This window comes from Nomascus leucogenys, chromosome 13 (assembly GCF_006542625.1).
Source record: "Nomascus leucogenys isolate Asia chromosome 13, Asia_NLE_v1, whole genome shotgun sequence".
In the NCBI taxonomy this organism is placed as follows: Eukaryota; Metazoa; Chordata; class Mammalia; order Primates; family Hylobatidae; genus Nomascus; species Nomascus leucogenys.
The window spans coordinates 54,909,659-54,924,759 of NC_044393.1; the positions used below are offsets into that span (position 1 = coordinate 54,909,659).

General features: G+C 46.1%; 1 protein-coding gene across 4 annotated transcripts in view; it reads right to left on the reverse strand.

Moving 5' to 3' along the window:
* ATXN7L1 (ataxin 7 like 1) overlaps positions 1-14,882 on the reverse strand; it is a 270,468-nt gene extending 255,586 nt beyond the window's left edge. For 3 of the 4 annotated variants that reach the window (XM_030825567.1, XM_030825569.1, XM_030825568.1), the window contains exons 1-2: positions 14,680-14,882; positions 14,115-14,183 (exon numbers count right to left, since the gene is read on the reverse strand). In XM_030825567.1, coding sequence (XP_030681427.1) covers positions 14,115-14,183; positions 14,680-14,860 — 250 coding nt within the window. In that variant the 5' untranslated portion in view covers positions 14,861-14,882. The remainder of the gene's footprint in view (positions 1-14,114; positions 14,184-14,679) is intronic. The other variant, XM_003268150.3, reaches the window with a different exon arrangement.
* Positions 14,883-15,101: the final 219 nt, after the last annotated feature.

Below are 15,101 nucleotides of genomic sequence, written 5' to 3' on the forward strand. Positions count from 1 at the left end.
GTCTTTTGTCTCAGCCACTGAAAGTAGCAGGACTCATCTGAGTCCCTAATTCTCTCTGGGTCCTGCCCTGTTTCTGCAAAAGATGATGAGGAAGGGCACAATGATGGAGGGAGTAACTCAAGGGAACAGAAGCCTGGAGACTGGGGACTTGGCTAACAGGGCTGTTGTACATGGGTTGGCCAAATGGAGTCAACCTTAAGCAAATGTAACCAGTTCTGGTGGGCGTGGTGGCTGACTCCTGTAATCCCAAAACTGTGGGAGGCCGCAGTGGGAGAATCGCTTGGGCCCAGGAGTTCGAGACCAGCCTAGGCAACATAGTGAGACCCCGTCTCTAAACATAATAGAAAAAATTAGCCAGGCATGGGGGCGTGCACCTGTGGTCCAGCTACTTGGGAGAGAGGCTGAGGTGGGAGGATCACTTGAGCCCCGGAGGTCAAGGCTGCAGTGAGCTATGATTGTACTACTGCACTCCAGCATGGGCGACAGAGCTACTGCCCCTTCCCACCCCAAAATGTGACCAGTTCCTCTTTTCCAGTGGACCACCCTATTCTTGCCAGTCTGGCTGGGATTCTGTCCCATTAAGTGTAAAAGGTGCTTGAACCCACAAGCTCCAGGTCCTTATCAGAAGAATCAAACCACCAGCTGGTAGACCATGAGGTCTGGGGCCCATCGAAGGTCACTTGAAACCCCACACAGAGGAGGTGACTAATTAGGAGAGGGGACAGCACTGAGGAGGAAAGAACTGTCGAGGACTGTCCTGGTCTCTGAAACCACTGAGAGAGAGACAGGGGGGTGACACCAGCTCCTCTGGGACCAGCAGGGCAATCACTATAAAATGCTTAAATGCCCCAGTTAATGGAGAATGGGTGAAATCCAAAGTCACAGGAAGTAAATGTTGCCACATCGTCCTGTCCTCATGTGGGAGATGCATTCTGTGCCTTTCCCAGCCACTCCAATCCAAAGGATCCTCTTTGTCACTGCCCTCTCAGAGCCAGTGACAACTAGGGCATCTCTGTGGCTGAAGAAGGTAAAGGACTTTCACACCCACTTAGCAGGCATATCACCATCAAAAGGACACCTCTAACGTGGCAGTATTGAAGAACGATCTCCGCTCCATCATCCTACGGAGCACACCCTTCATGAAATTACTAACAATCCCAACGCCACGAGGGAAACTGAACAGCGGCCTAGAAGATGTTCAAAAGGAGGAAAAAAGAGAGAAATCATCACTGTAGATAGATGTCCCTGGAGTTGCTTGGCAACCATCTTTGCTAACACCTTCTCCCAAAAAGGAACACAGTTTGCATTAGTTCCTGTGATCTCCCTGAGGCCAGGACTCTGACCACAGAGGCCCCAAAGCTGGGGCCTTGGAATGAGAGAGCGTTTCCCTGATGGGGAGACCCAGGGCCCTATCAGGAGGCCACTGGCTTACACAGGCAAGGGGGAATGAAAGGTAGTTCAGCCTCGCCATTTTGCTTAAATAACACGCTCTCTTGGGCAAGGATGGTGAGAGGATGAGTCAAGCCAGGTGCCCAGGTGCAACACTTAAGGGGCACTCACTCCGCACTTGCAGGAGCCCACGTGAGCCCCTCCTTAAACAAGTGTCCTGGGCGCCTGCTTGCTTCCCCTTAGTCCTAACCCTGCTCCTAGGATGACAGACATCAGGACACAGTGCTTAGAGCACAGCCTCTGGAATCAGCCTGCCTTGGGGTTCAGGGCAGCTCTACTATTTCCCAGCTATGTTACCTTGGGTAAATCACTTGACCTCTCTGAGCCTCAGCTTCCCAATCTCTGAAATAGGGTTGATAACAGGATTTGCCTCACAGGGTGGTCATGAGGATTAAATGCGAACATGCACATTTAGCCCTGTGCCTGGCACCTAGTTAATGCCCAATAAAAGACAGCTAGGATTGTTACTTAAAAACAAAACAAAACAAACAAAAAAACACATAAGTTGGGCTGTGTTTAGCCCAAAAGGTACCAGAAAAATTAATTTAAAACACAAACAAAAAACTCCAAAAAGAAACACATAAGCAGCTCCCTAGAACCCTTGAACCTGGATCTATAGAATCAGAATCTCTGTGGGTGGTCCAGGCATATTTGCTTTTAAAAAGCTTCTCAAGGAATTTTCAAGGTAGGCAGGGTTGAGAGCCACTTCTGTCAACCAATAAACAGTAGTTCTCAAAGTTCAGGAAACCTCAGAGCCACCTGATGTTTAAAATGCACGTTCCTGGTCAGGTGTGGTGGCTCACGCCTGTAATCCCAGAACTTTGAGAGACCAAGGTGGGAAGATCACTTGGGCTCAGGAGTTTGAGACCAGCCTGGGGAATATAGCAAGACCTCATTTCTACTAAAAGTCAAAAAAATTAGGCAGGCATGGCAGCACGCGCCTGTAGTCCCAACTACCTAGGAGTCTGAGGTAGAAGGATCGCTTGAGCCCTGGAGATCGACGCTGCAGTGAGCTTGATCGTGCCACTGCACTCCAGCCTGGGTGGCAGAGACAGACCCTGTCTCAAAAAAATAAATTTAAAAAAAAGAAAGTAAAAAAAGCACATTCCTGGTTCCTGTGCTTCACTCCCGGTTGTTTCGTTTCAGTATGACCAGCCTGGGGCCGGGGGCGCGAAGTACCCTACAGGACAACACAGCAGGGTCTCCAGAATGAACACACGTTGTAAAACACTGAAACAGATTCACTTTTTTTTTTGACACAGAGTGTCACTCTGTCCCCCCCGCTGGAGTGCAGTGGTGCAATCTCGGCTCACTGCAACCTCCGCCTCCCGGATTCAAGCGATTCTTCTGCCTCAGCCTCCCAAGCAGCTAGGACTACAAGCACATGCCACCATACCTGGCTAATTTTTGTGTTTTTGTTGTTGTTGTTTTGTTTTGTTTTTGAGATGGAGTCTCGCTCTGTCGCCCAGGCTGGAGTGCAGTGGCGCGATCTCGGCTCACTGCAAGCTCCGCCTCCCGGGTTCACGCCATTCTCCTCCCTCAGCCTCCGGAGTAGCTGGGACCACAGGTGCCCGCCACCTCGCCAGGCTAATTTTTTGTATTTTTTTTTTAGTAGAGACGGGGTTTCACCGTGTTAGCCAGGATGGTCTCGATCTCCTGACCTCGTGATCCGCCCGCCTCGGCCTCCCAAAGTGCCGGGATTACAGGTGTGAGCCACCGCGCCCGGCAAGAGATGGGGTTTCACCATATTGGCCAGGCTGGTCTCCAACTCCTGACCTCATGATCCACCCACCTTGGCCTCCCAAAGTGCTGGGATTATAGGCATGAGCCACAGTGCCCGGCCCCAGATTCACTCTTGAAACTAACAGTACAGGGACATCAGTCCAATCCCTTTGTCTTTATTCTGGGCATGCTTAAAGAACTGGAGACACACAAGTTGACAAAAGATGCCTGGTGATCCCCAGGCATACCCCTGGAGCAGTAAGAACGCAGTCTGTCCCCTGGAAGTGGCAGCTCTTAAGACAAAGGCGAAGACCCAAGTGCCTGGTAAAAACAACGATCAGAACAACAAAGGCTTACATTACTGAGTACCTACTTTACACCAGACAGCATCTCATTTATTTCCACAACAATTCTGAGAGGTACTATTATTCCTACTCTGGAAAAGAAAAGTAGAAATTGAGGCTTAATTTAATACACAGCCAATAAATGGTCAAGATTTATGTTCCATTAAACTCCCAAGCCTGCAATGCCAGTGAACCTTCGTGTGTGTGGTAAAATACACATAACATAAAATTTACAACTTTTTGTTTTTGTTTTTGTTTTTGAGACGGAGTCTCACTCCGTTGCCCAGGCTGGGGTGCAGTGGCGCGATCTCAGCTCACTGCAACCTCCGCCTCCCGGGTTCAAGTGATTCTCCTGCCTCAGCCTCCTGAGCAGCTGGGACTACAGGCACGTGCCACCATACCCAGCTAATTTTTTGTATTTTGAGATGGGGTTTCACCGTGTTAGCCAGGATGGTCTCCATCTCCTGACCTCGTGATCCGCCCACCTTGGCCTCCCACAGTGTTGGGATTACAGGCGTGAGCCACTGCACCCAGGCCATTTTCACCATTTTTTATGTGTACGGTTAGTTCTGTGACATTAAGAGTATATTCACAATGTTGTACAACCATCACCACAGTCCATCTCCAGAACTTTTGCATCTTCCCCAACTGAAACTCTGAATCATGGAAACACTAACTCTCCATTTCCCCTCCGCCAGCCCCTGAATATCCACCATTCTACTCTCTGTCTGTATGAATCTGACTACTCTAGGAACCTCATTATAAATGGAATCACAGAGTATTTGTCCTTTTGTGGCTCATATACTTTTTAAGAACTGGACCATCACCTTGGTCTGATATAACCAAACTGGAACCATGTCTCCACCATCTTCCATACCCCTGGAATGCTGAACTCACCTGTGGTTAGTATCATCGGACTGGGTGTCCTGTGTCCCCACCCCACCCCAGGACTCTGCGGCCTGTCAATGCCTTGAGGTAAGGTCACGTAACTCCCACTCCCCCTACAGTTAAGGGTATCCTTACACTATTAATGTTCACAGATTTAAAATTAGCATCACAGAATCAGGTACACCGGTAAGTGCTTCTGTGTTCAAAGAGCCCATCATCGACTCACTTTTATCTTCCCCATTATGGTGACCTGGTGCCACTTTGTCCTGCCCTAGAGAGTATTTAGTTGGTTTCCATTTCTTCTGTAAGCACTTGATCCTTTAAAATTGGCAAGCAGAATTGTGTTGAGAAATCACAGGTACAAGGATAAAGCGTCTCCATAAAAACATTGCTTTCCCCACAGCAGAATTCCAGCTTCACTTATAGACAACTAGGGCAGCCAGGTCTAGCCCCTGAATATTAAGGATGCTCCGCTGTAGCCTCAGCCCACTTTTAAGAAGGGATTTCCTGAGGTTTCATCATTAGTTCAAGCGCCTCAGGGTCCAAATCCAGGTCCATTTGGCAGTCTGAGCTCTACCACAGGAGAGAGTAAGAGAATGCCAGCCAAACAGCATCAGCTGGGAGCACGTAATCAGCAGAACACTGGACTGGGAGATTTAGGAGAGAGACACACATAGAAGTCAGTCCTTGCTATTCCTACAATATTCTGTAGAACCCACTGGCTAAAGCTCTCCCTCTCCATTATGGCTATGTTTGATTACTGCAATCACTCAGTGACCACTGTCTCCAGATGTGAATAGTGGGCCACCTCAGGGTGTGGGGTCCTTAGAGAAGAGGGATTTGACCAGGACAAGGTCTCACTGCATTGGCTACTACCATCTTATGCCTACTTCTGAAATATGTCATGAATGAAACAAAATGTCAGAAACGAAACGTTAGCCTGAAGGATATAAATGCAACCAACCCAGAAAACCATAAAAAAACAAATCTGCCTAACTTTTCTAAATCAATTCTGCAGCAGAGACGGCAGGCCCCTGGGAACTGCCAGCTGAAAGCATCAACATGGCCTCACAGTCTTAACTGATGCTGCAGACCACCTGGCACACAGGTCAGAAGGCCTCAGGAATCAGACCCTCCCCTGCCCTTTGTACCTTCCCGGGCTTAACATGGAAATCATGAAAGCAGCCACTTTGCTTTCCGTCATGTGCATCCCCATTTCAGACATATCCCGTGGGTAATCAAACTGCAGAGAACGCCAGTTGTATTTTCAGCCTGACTTTAAATATAAACTGAAATCCTTAATGCTTCACCAATGCGATGTGGTGCTTTTGACATCGGGGGCCACTGTATAATAAATGCCATCATTACCAAAATTGATGCTTTGGGTCTCCTCCACCCACAGTGAAGGAGGGTTGGGCCACCCAGAATTAGAATCTGCAACTCACTATTATCACCAGTGACTACAGACTGGACTCCAAGGTTTGGAAGAGTCATCTTGGGAACTTTGGGAGGAGGGTTCCCTGGGGAACCGAGTCTTCTCTCTCTTTAGATCCTCCCAAATGTAGCCCAGTGCCAGGGGATAGTCACAGTCCAGGTATAGCTGCTGAGTAATCAACAAGGCTGACTTACATGGGCTGAAGGCCTAACACATGGACAGATATTGGCAGAATATTTCTGTGAGTATCTTAGTCTATTTTTCTTGTGTTCTTACCTCTCCAGCCTCACCAGCCAGTGATTCTCTATCAGAGTGGTTTGTCCCCCTGGGACATTTGGCAATGTACGGAGACATTTTTGGTTGTCTAAACTTGGGGGGAGGGGAGGGAGGCACTGCTGGCATCTAGCAAGTGGAGGTGCAGGATGCTGCTCAGCATCCTGCCATACACAGGACAGCACTCCCAAAAGAAGCATCTGGCTCAAACCATCAGTGGTGCCACTGGTGAGAAATATTATACTACTCTCTGCTTTGCTATCTTTACTCCGGCAAGAGGACTTTTTAGTTTCAGAACAGTCTATATTCTCTGGCACTTGGGCCTTTATCTCTGTCGCTTCTTTAATTCTGTCCTGCCCAGCTCTACACATGGGTAACTTCCTGTATCCTCCAGGTTTTTTTTTTTTTTTTTTTTTGAGACAGAGTCTCGCTCTGTCGCCCAGGCTAGAGTGCAGTGGCACAATCTCGGCTCACTGCAAGCTCCGCCTCCCGGGTTCACACCATTCTCCTGCCTCAGCCTCTCCGAGTAGCTGGGACTACAGGCACCCGCCACCACGCCCGGCTAACTTTTTGTATTTTTAGTAGAGACGTGGTTTCACCGTGGTCTCGATCTCCTGACCTCGTGATCCGCCCGCCTCTCCTCCAGGTTTTAGCTTACATAAAATTTCCTCTGGGAGGCCTGCACTGAGCCCCTACCTCAGTGAGGCCCCCCACCATGCCCTCCAGCAGCACCTGAGTTTCCCTATCAGAGCACTCATCGCGGTCCACCTGTACTTTTGCCACTAGGCCGGAAGCACCCTGAGGGCAGGTAGGGGTTGTGGTTTTTCACTGCTGTGTCCCTGGTGTCTAGCCCAGTGCTGGTACATCAGGAGAGCTCCCTCTAGGTCAAACGCATGAGGGAGGCTGAGAAACAGTTGAGGGTATTAAAAACTTGGCAAGACACCCAGAGGCTTAAATTGTTACCCTACTACGCAGGCACCAAAAGAGAACATGGCGAGTTCTCATGAACTGACACGGACAGCTCTCTAAGATAAATGGAAATGGCAAGATATCAGCTAATACTATAGCTTTCCATCATTCACGTGAGAACAAGAAGGCAAAATTATATATGTATCTACTTGAATGCACACAGAATATCTTTGGAAGAATACACGAGCAACTGGGGATGGGGTGGGAGGGAGACTTACTTTCCACTTGGATAGCCTTTTGAATTTTGTAACATGAACATTATTAAAAAATAATAAGTAGTTTTAAAATGAATGCGTATGTGTGTGTAATGGTCTACATTTTCTAGCAGTAAAAACATTATTCTCGTAGAACGACACAGGATGAGACCCTGGTACACGGCAACTTAGAAGTCAAATTATCATATACAGTGTTTCAGTGTGTCCATCCTCGCTTCCTATTGTGGAAGGAGCCAGAGCCACATTTCTTCCACATGGGAACCCAGGCACAAGGAAATAATTGTATGTATAAAGAAATATTCATTTTAGAAGCTTTGTATTTTCCAAACTAGATGATCAGGATGTCCTTTCTCATCTGTGTTGTGTTGGTTGTAGCATGCCCCTGCTCCATCAGTGGGCTGCACCTGTAGAGCTTATAGGTCTCCCTTCCCTTCTCCTCCTTCTCATCTTTCCTCCCTACCACCTTTAAGCCGTTCCATCTCTCCCATCCTTCCATCCCAAAAGCTGGGCCAGATAAGAGAGATGATAATGAAACGTCAAAGTGAACAAATGTTACTGCTTGTTAGCAAAAGGGGAGGAAGGTAGGCTTAATGGGGAATGAAGTTGAAATTAATGGTAAAAATGAGGTTTATCTGTGTAATCTGGGGACTTTGTGTCTTCCCATCTCCTATTAACATAGATAACAGAGTCATCTGTATAATGATAAAGGGAAGCTGTTCGCAGTTTCCCATAAATCTCCATGGCCTGCTGCTGGCTTCTCTGGCTTGGATTCTAAGAATACTTCGTTCTTAACCAGGCAGTTGCCACCTTTTTCTCCGATTTGCTCCCATCCAGCTACAACTGCAAGACTCCTAAGCCTGAGCTGAACATGCTCCTATGTTCTCTGCACCCTCCTATATTCCAGCCCAATTCCACCAGCATCTCAGAAGAACAGCAAACTCTTATAGTCACAGCAATATCTTACTGGCCCTAGCACAATTTTCAAATTGGAAGCTTTCCACCAGTTTATCCACATCACATCAAAACATGTGGGAACGTTAAAACACAGGCAAGTTTTCAAAGTGACAAGTGTAGGCTTCCAAGAGACCCAAACAGGAATCTATTGAGGACTTTTTTTTTCTCAGTGATAAAATAAAACAACTTATCGATCATTGAAAAAAGTTTTTTAGATCTCCCAGTCCCTAGAAAGAACTTTGTATAAACTCTTCTTAGCCATAGGCCATATACAGCCTAAGTATTATTCAATAACTCTTGATAAAACTTATCAATGATCACTTAACTGCACTCCATTAAAAACATTGATATCTGGCTGGGCGCGGTGGCTCATGCCTGTAATCCCAGCACTTTGGGAGGCCGAGGCGGGTGGATCACAAGCTTAGGAGATCGCGACCATACTGGTTAATACGGTGAAACCCAGTCTCTACTAAAAATACAAAAAATTAGCTGGGTGTGGTGGTGGGCACCTGTAGTCCCAGCTACTCAGGAGGCTGAGGCAGGAGAATCACTTGAACCTGGGAGGCAGAGGTTGCAGTGAGCTGAGATCGTGCCACTGCACTCCAGCCTGGGTGACAGAGCGAGACTCCATTTCAAAAAAAAAAAAAAAAAAAAAAAAATTGATATCCATAGAAATTGTTTCTTTAAAAAATCATTAGTGTCATAAAATTATAACAAAATGGTTTACTCTAAAAATAAAGTTTCTGCTACGTATCTTTTCTTTTCATCACAGATTAGTTTAAAATCCTAATTAGAATAAAGTTTTCTAGAGCTAGCTTCATTAATAATGATAATAATAGTAAAAGCCAACATTCATTAAGCACTTACTATGTGCTAAGCCCTTTTGTATTATCTCATTTAATCATCACAACAACCTTATTCTTTTCTCTGTCTTATAGTTAGGGACACTTACGAGGCACAGGAACCCTATTCCTTATCTATGAATTGGTATTCTTTAAAAAAAACTTCAGATGAGGCAAGGGGAACATCTTTCTAAATCACTGAGAGCTTTTCCCTAATTAGCTTGAAAAAGCTGAGAAGGAAATTATTTGAAAAGGTTAGCACAGAAGAATGGCCGTCCTTGGAATTTTCTCTCATAAACACCTTTCATAGATTAGGCTAATAAGGTTTCTGGGAGTCCTCCTCTCAGGAAATCTGAATGCCTGACTGATCCAAGCTGACTGGGGTCAAATCATTCCTCACTGGGGGAACACATTGGGTTTTGGACTCAGAACCCCACTTTTCTCGGAATGCTGAAGGTCAGATACCATTCACAAATGACTTGCAGCAGAATATTGCTTGTGTATGAGATGCAGTGATTTTTGCCACCAAGAAGTTATAAATTGAGAAAATAAACCCAGTTATTTTTGAAGTAGTTTAAGATATTTTTAATGTGAGGGCTTGGGGTTTTTTTTTTGTTTGTTTTTGTTTTTTTGTTTTAAGTTTCTTTAGAAACAGTTTGCCTGCTATAACTGCATCTCAAAGGAAGGTACATTCAATAGAGAAGCTTGGGTTCAGAGGTCTCAAAGGGACCTTAGAGGACATTCAGTCCCACGCCCCTTTCTTTAAATATGGGCGAATAGGCCAAGAGAAGGGAAATGACTTCCAAAGGGCATAGATCAAAATGTAGGAAGCCGACTCAAAGTGCTCTCCTGCTCCTTCCAGTGCCCAGGTTGTCCTGGATATAAGCCCATCTAAGCATATCCACCCATGGAACTAGCAACGCCTTCTGAACCCAGGTGATGACAACATTCAAAAGTATTTGGGGCCAGGTGCAGTGGCTCATGCCTGTAATCCCAGGACTTTGGGAGGCTGAGGCAGGCAGATCACCTGAGGTCTGGAGTTTGAGACCAGCCTGGCCAACATAGTGACACCCATCTCTACTAAATATACAAAATTAGCCGGGCATGGTGGCGCATGCCTGGAATCCCAGCTACTTGGGAGGCTTAGAAAGGAGAATCGCTTGAACCTGCGAGGTGGAGGTTGCAGTAAGCCAAAATCGTGCCACTGCACTCCAGCCTGGGCAACAAGAGCGAGATTCTGTCTAAAAAAAAAAAAAAAAAAATTTGGCAAATTCCTCTTAGCTATAATTTAGCTAATTTTAGATGAAATAATAACAATGATATGAAAACTTTATTACAGACATTTCAAAGCATCCAGTTAACATTTCACACATTATAGGCGGAGAACTGAAAGAAATGGAAAGAACTGAAAGAAAGTTTAAAGGGGTGAGGAATGGGGAACTGTATTACAGTAATCAAGTTATTCAAAAAGTCTGCAAGTCCTTGCTGTGTCTTCTGAAGTTGTGGCCAGATAGAGGCAAAAACCAAAATAATTCTTATTTCACATTTCCAGCCTAATTCCTCTTCCTGAGTTTAGTCTATTAAAAATATCATATGACACCAATGTTCATAGTGGCATTACTCAAAATGGGCAAAATGTGGAAACAACCCAAATGTCCACCAACAGATGAGTGGAAAACAAAATATAGTATATATACACAATGAAATATTATTCAGCCTTAAAAAGGAATGAAGTACTCATCCATGCTACAACATGGATGAGCTATGAAGAGATGCGAAGCAAAATAAACCAGATACAAAAGGATACAGCTTGTATGACTCCACTTATATGAGGTATTAGAATAGGCAACTTCATAGAGACAGAAAGTAGAACAGTGGTTACCAGGGCTGAAAGGAATGGGGAATGGGGAGTAATTGCATAATGGGTACAGAGTTTCTGATTGGGATGACAGAAAATTTGGGAAATGGAAAGTGATGACAGTGGTATAATATTATGAATGTACTTAGTGCCACTGAATTGTATATTCAAAATGGTTAAAATGATAAATTTTATGTCATGTATATTTTACCACACAAAAAAAATGACATCAAAATCGGAACCACCGGCCCGGCATGATGGCTCATGCCTGTAATCCTAGCACTTTGGGAGGCCGAGGCGGGTGGATCACGAGGTCAGGAGATCAAGACAATCCTGGCTAACATGGTGAAACCCCGTCTCTACTAAAAATTCAAAAAATTAGCCGGGCGCGGTGACGGGCGCCTGTAGTCCCAGCTACTCAGGAGGTTGAGGCAGGAGAATGGCGTGAACCCGGGAGGCGGAGCTTGCAGTGAGCTGAGATTGCACCACTGCACTCCAGCCTGGGCGACAGAGCAAGACTCCATCTCAAAAAAAAAAAAAAAAAAAAACAAACAAACAAAAAAACGGAACCACTTCCCTTCATTTCCCAGTTGGAATTTCTAAACTGTATTTTGTTCATTCATTCCCATTAAAGCCAAATTTCTACTCAAGACCTGCTTAAAGCCAACAGTGTCATGGACAATCTACATACATTCATATGCACAGGTACACAGCCACACACAGGCTACTTTGTGTCCTGCAGTGACCCATCCACAAACGTGTATCCGTCCCAAGACTTTCTTGATCACTCCAACAAGAGCGCCCATGGCAAGCATTACTGGAGATCCAGGTAACCAAATAAACACCCTGTCTCAGCTCAACCCTTCAATTTCTCACCATGGGGGAATAATGTATTCAGTATACAGATATTTTATCTATAAAGAAAACTGCATGCATATATACCAGAAAGACCATCGGGAATTGCTCACCCAAGTCTGTTCCACCAGGCCCGTGAACAAAGAGATTTCGGCCCATATATGGCTATTTTCGTGAAGTTAGCAATTTCAAGTTACACTGAACAGTGGGTGTCCTTAATGCAAATGTGTATAATTAGGAGCTAAATCTTTGTACCTTTATAGGACAAAGGACCTAATAAGCGGGATGTACCACCTGTGACTTCTGAGGAAAGGAGAGCTTTTCATTTTTTCTTAAAAGAATCCGTTTCTCAGCCGGGCACGGTGGCTCATGCCTGTAATCCCAGCACTTTGGGAGGCCAAGGTGGGCAGATCACGAGGTCAAGAGATCAAGACCATCCTGGCCAACATGGTGAAACCCCGTCTCTACTAAAAATACAAAAATTAGCTGGGTGTGGTGGCACGTGCCTGTAGTTCCAGCTATGCAGGAGGCTGAGGCAGGAGAATTGCTTGAACCCGGGAGGCAGAGGTTGCAGTAAGCTGAGATCGCACCACTGTACTCCAGCCTGGCGACAGAGTGAGAATCCATCTCACAAAAAAAAAAAAAAAAAAAAATCTGTTTCTCATGAGGCAAAGAGAATCTGAGAACAAGAGTCTTCTGAAATAGAAACAGGGACTGGGGGGAAAGGATGTGAGTTTTGTGTGTGATAGTCATAACCCGTCACCCAGACCTGAGAGGTGCCAATCCTGTGCTATACCATGACCTTTACTCAACTTTAATTTAAAGATTTCCACAGCCTCATCATCTTTTATGGACACGTTGCCAGTAGCCTGATAACTGGGTCTTGCAAGCACTTAGAGATCTCAAGAGTTTGTGTGTGAAGAAAAATAAACTCTAGTGATGCTTCCCACACACACGAACATTTAACACAAATAAGCTGCCGCTTGTAAGAAGTCCACTTGACATCAATCCCTCGTGCATCCTGAAGACACATGTCAAGATCACACTAAGATATTTAGAAGCAAACATCTTTAGAATAATGTTTTGTTCCCAAAGTGCTTAATTAGCAGAAACACTATGCTAGGGAACTGTCCTTGAATATGTACACATTTTAACCTTCATGTTATTTTTTCTGAAGCACAAAGTTTCCTCTCAGTGGATGGTCAGGAAATGATTGGGCACAGAAAACCAACCATCTGAAGTGTTGATTCATAAAATGAGTTTCATCTTTCCATGCAGGACTCAGCTGCCTTCCAGGGTAACATCCCCTTTTATGAGGGGGACCATTCTTTGCCACCTAATGGCCTTTTCTCCATTCATTTGGGATGACCGATGCACCTATGGCCTACTTATGTCTGAACTCTTTCAATATCACCAACCTCTTCTGTCCCCTTGTGCCATCTTCCCACCCCCAATTTCAGCCAATTATGTTTATAAGACATCAGTTAGTGAATCACAATTCAAATGAACCCATCTATTTGCTTAGCAGCAAGTGGCCCCTGGAGTTGCTCCATTTGAAGCCCATAGGCCAGAGTTACATACGGCAGGCTTGCAAATGCGAACAGAATATGATTTATTTATGACGACCATATGTGTTTGATGCCCAGTTGCAGCAGGTTGTGGCTTCTCTTGCATGTCTTGGTCTGGGATGACCTATCTACTCAGTGTGTCCCATTTCAGGTACCGTATTTCCATGCTGGGAAAAGAGAGATGACAACTGGCTGGGGGGCTGCACATACAGATGCTCCTAACCCTGCTTGCCACATAACAATCTGTGACCAAATGCAAAGTGGGCCAAATGTAACTTGCTGCAAAGGTTTGCCAGGTACAATGGTTTTCAGTGGTGAGTGGAAAAGTAGCTGCTGGAATGACTGACCATGTGGGGCTCATTAAGCTGTTGTGCATTCACCCACGAGAAAGGCTGGGATGCTTGTGAAGGAAGCTCCACTCTTCATTTCAGAAATTTTAACGCCCTACCATTTGGCAATGATGCTCCCAAGGAGAATGGCAGATATGCATCAGAAGGTTCAAACGTGGAGTCCAACTGAAGTGCAGTAAACTTCTGCCTTCAACAGTCTCACCCCCCTTTACCCCCCCAGTTGTATTTATACTTTGAAAGAAGTTAACATGAAGCAGTAGTCACCTGGGCGTGCTCAATTTTTGACAAGCCTTAGTCACTCTGTACCCAGCAGAACAATTCACATTATATTCAAAATCCTGTGAAGATTCTGCCACACATGCTAACACTAAAATGCCAGTAGCTCCACTTACCTTCTTTATTAAGCCTCATAACCTCCCTGCTTTTTCCACCCTCTTTTCCAGCCTCTTCTAAATCTACATCTGCAGATGAAAAAGAAAAGGAAAACAGAAAATAAGGAAAAAAGGGGGGAAAAAAGCCAAAGTCAAGGGGGGAGGGAGAGTGTTTATTTGCAAACAGATCGATAAAAATACTGTATATGAAATTCTTTCAAAAATTGACAATGCAACATTTTCTCCCAAGTCTGGGTTTCCATCTACCTGGCCCAGATAGGTACCCAAAAAACTATGCAAGCAGCAACAGAGTAGCCTTTTAAACGGACAACACCGTGGGGCTGCGAGCCCACCCCGCGGGCTGCCACGGGGAGCCGGGCACAGACAGACAGACAGTCCTGGCAGCCGGGCCTCTCCCTGTGCATTGATGATCTGTCTCTGTGTGTATTTATTTAGAGAGAGAGGGAGAAGCATGGAGGACACCGGGGGCCACTCTCTCTCTCACACACACACTTTTTCCCAGTGGCTCTAGGTGAATGGAAAGGTTACAGGATAATAAAAGGAGGAGGAGCGGTGGGGTTCTTACTGTCGGAGCAGTGTAATTTGGCGGCGTCGATCCAGGAGGACCAGGGTTTGCCCAGAAACGCCTCCGGACTGGGCACTTTGCGATCCAGTGTCGCCATTGCTCTTCCTTCTTGTTGCTTTTTCCCTGTTCCTTCGGCAGCAGCAGCCGAGAGACACGGGATTCGAGAACGCTCCGACGTCATCTTCGGAACGTTCCGACATTGAGTGTTCTGAAAGGGGGAGGGAGGGAGGAAGGGCGGGATGGGAGGAGGGCGGCGGAGGAGGAGGGGAGAGGGAGCGGAGGAGGGGCGGGCGCTCGGGCTCCCGGAGCCGACTCTGTGGGGCTCTCGCGCCCGCGGCCGCCAGGGGCAGCAGAGAGGCGCCTGCAGTCCGCGCCCGCCCGCCCGCCGGGGGCCGCCCGCCTGCCGGGGAGGGGCCGCGCGG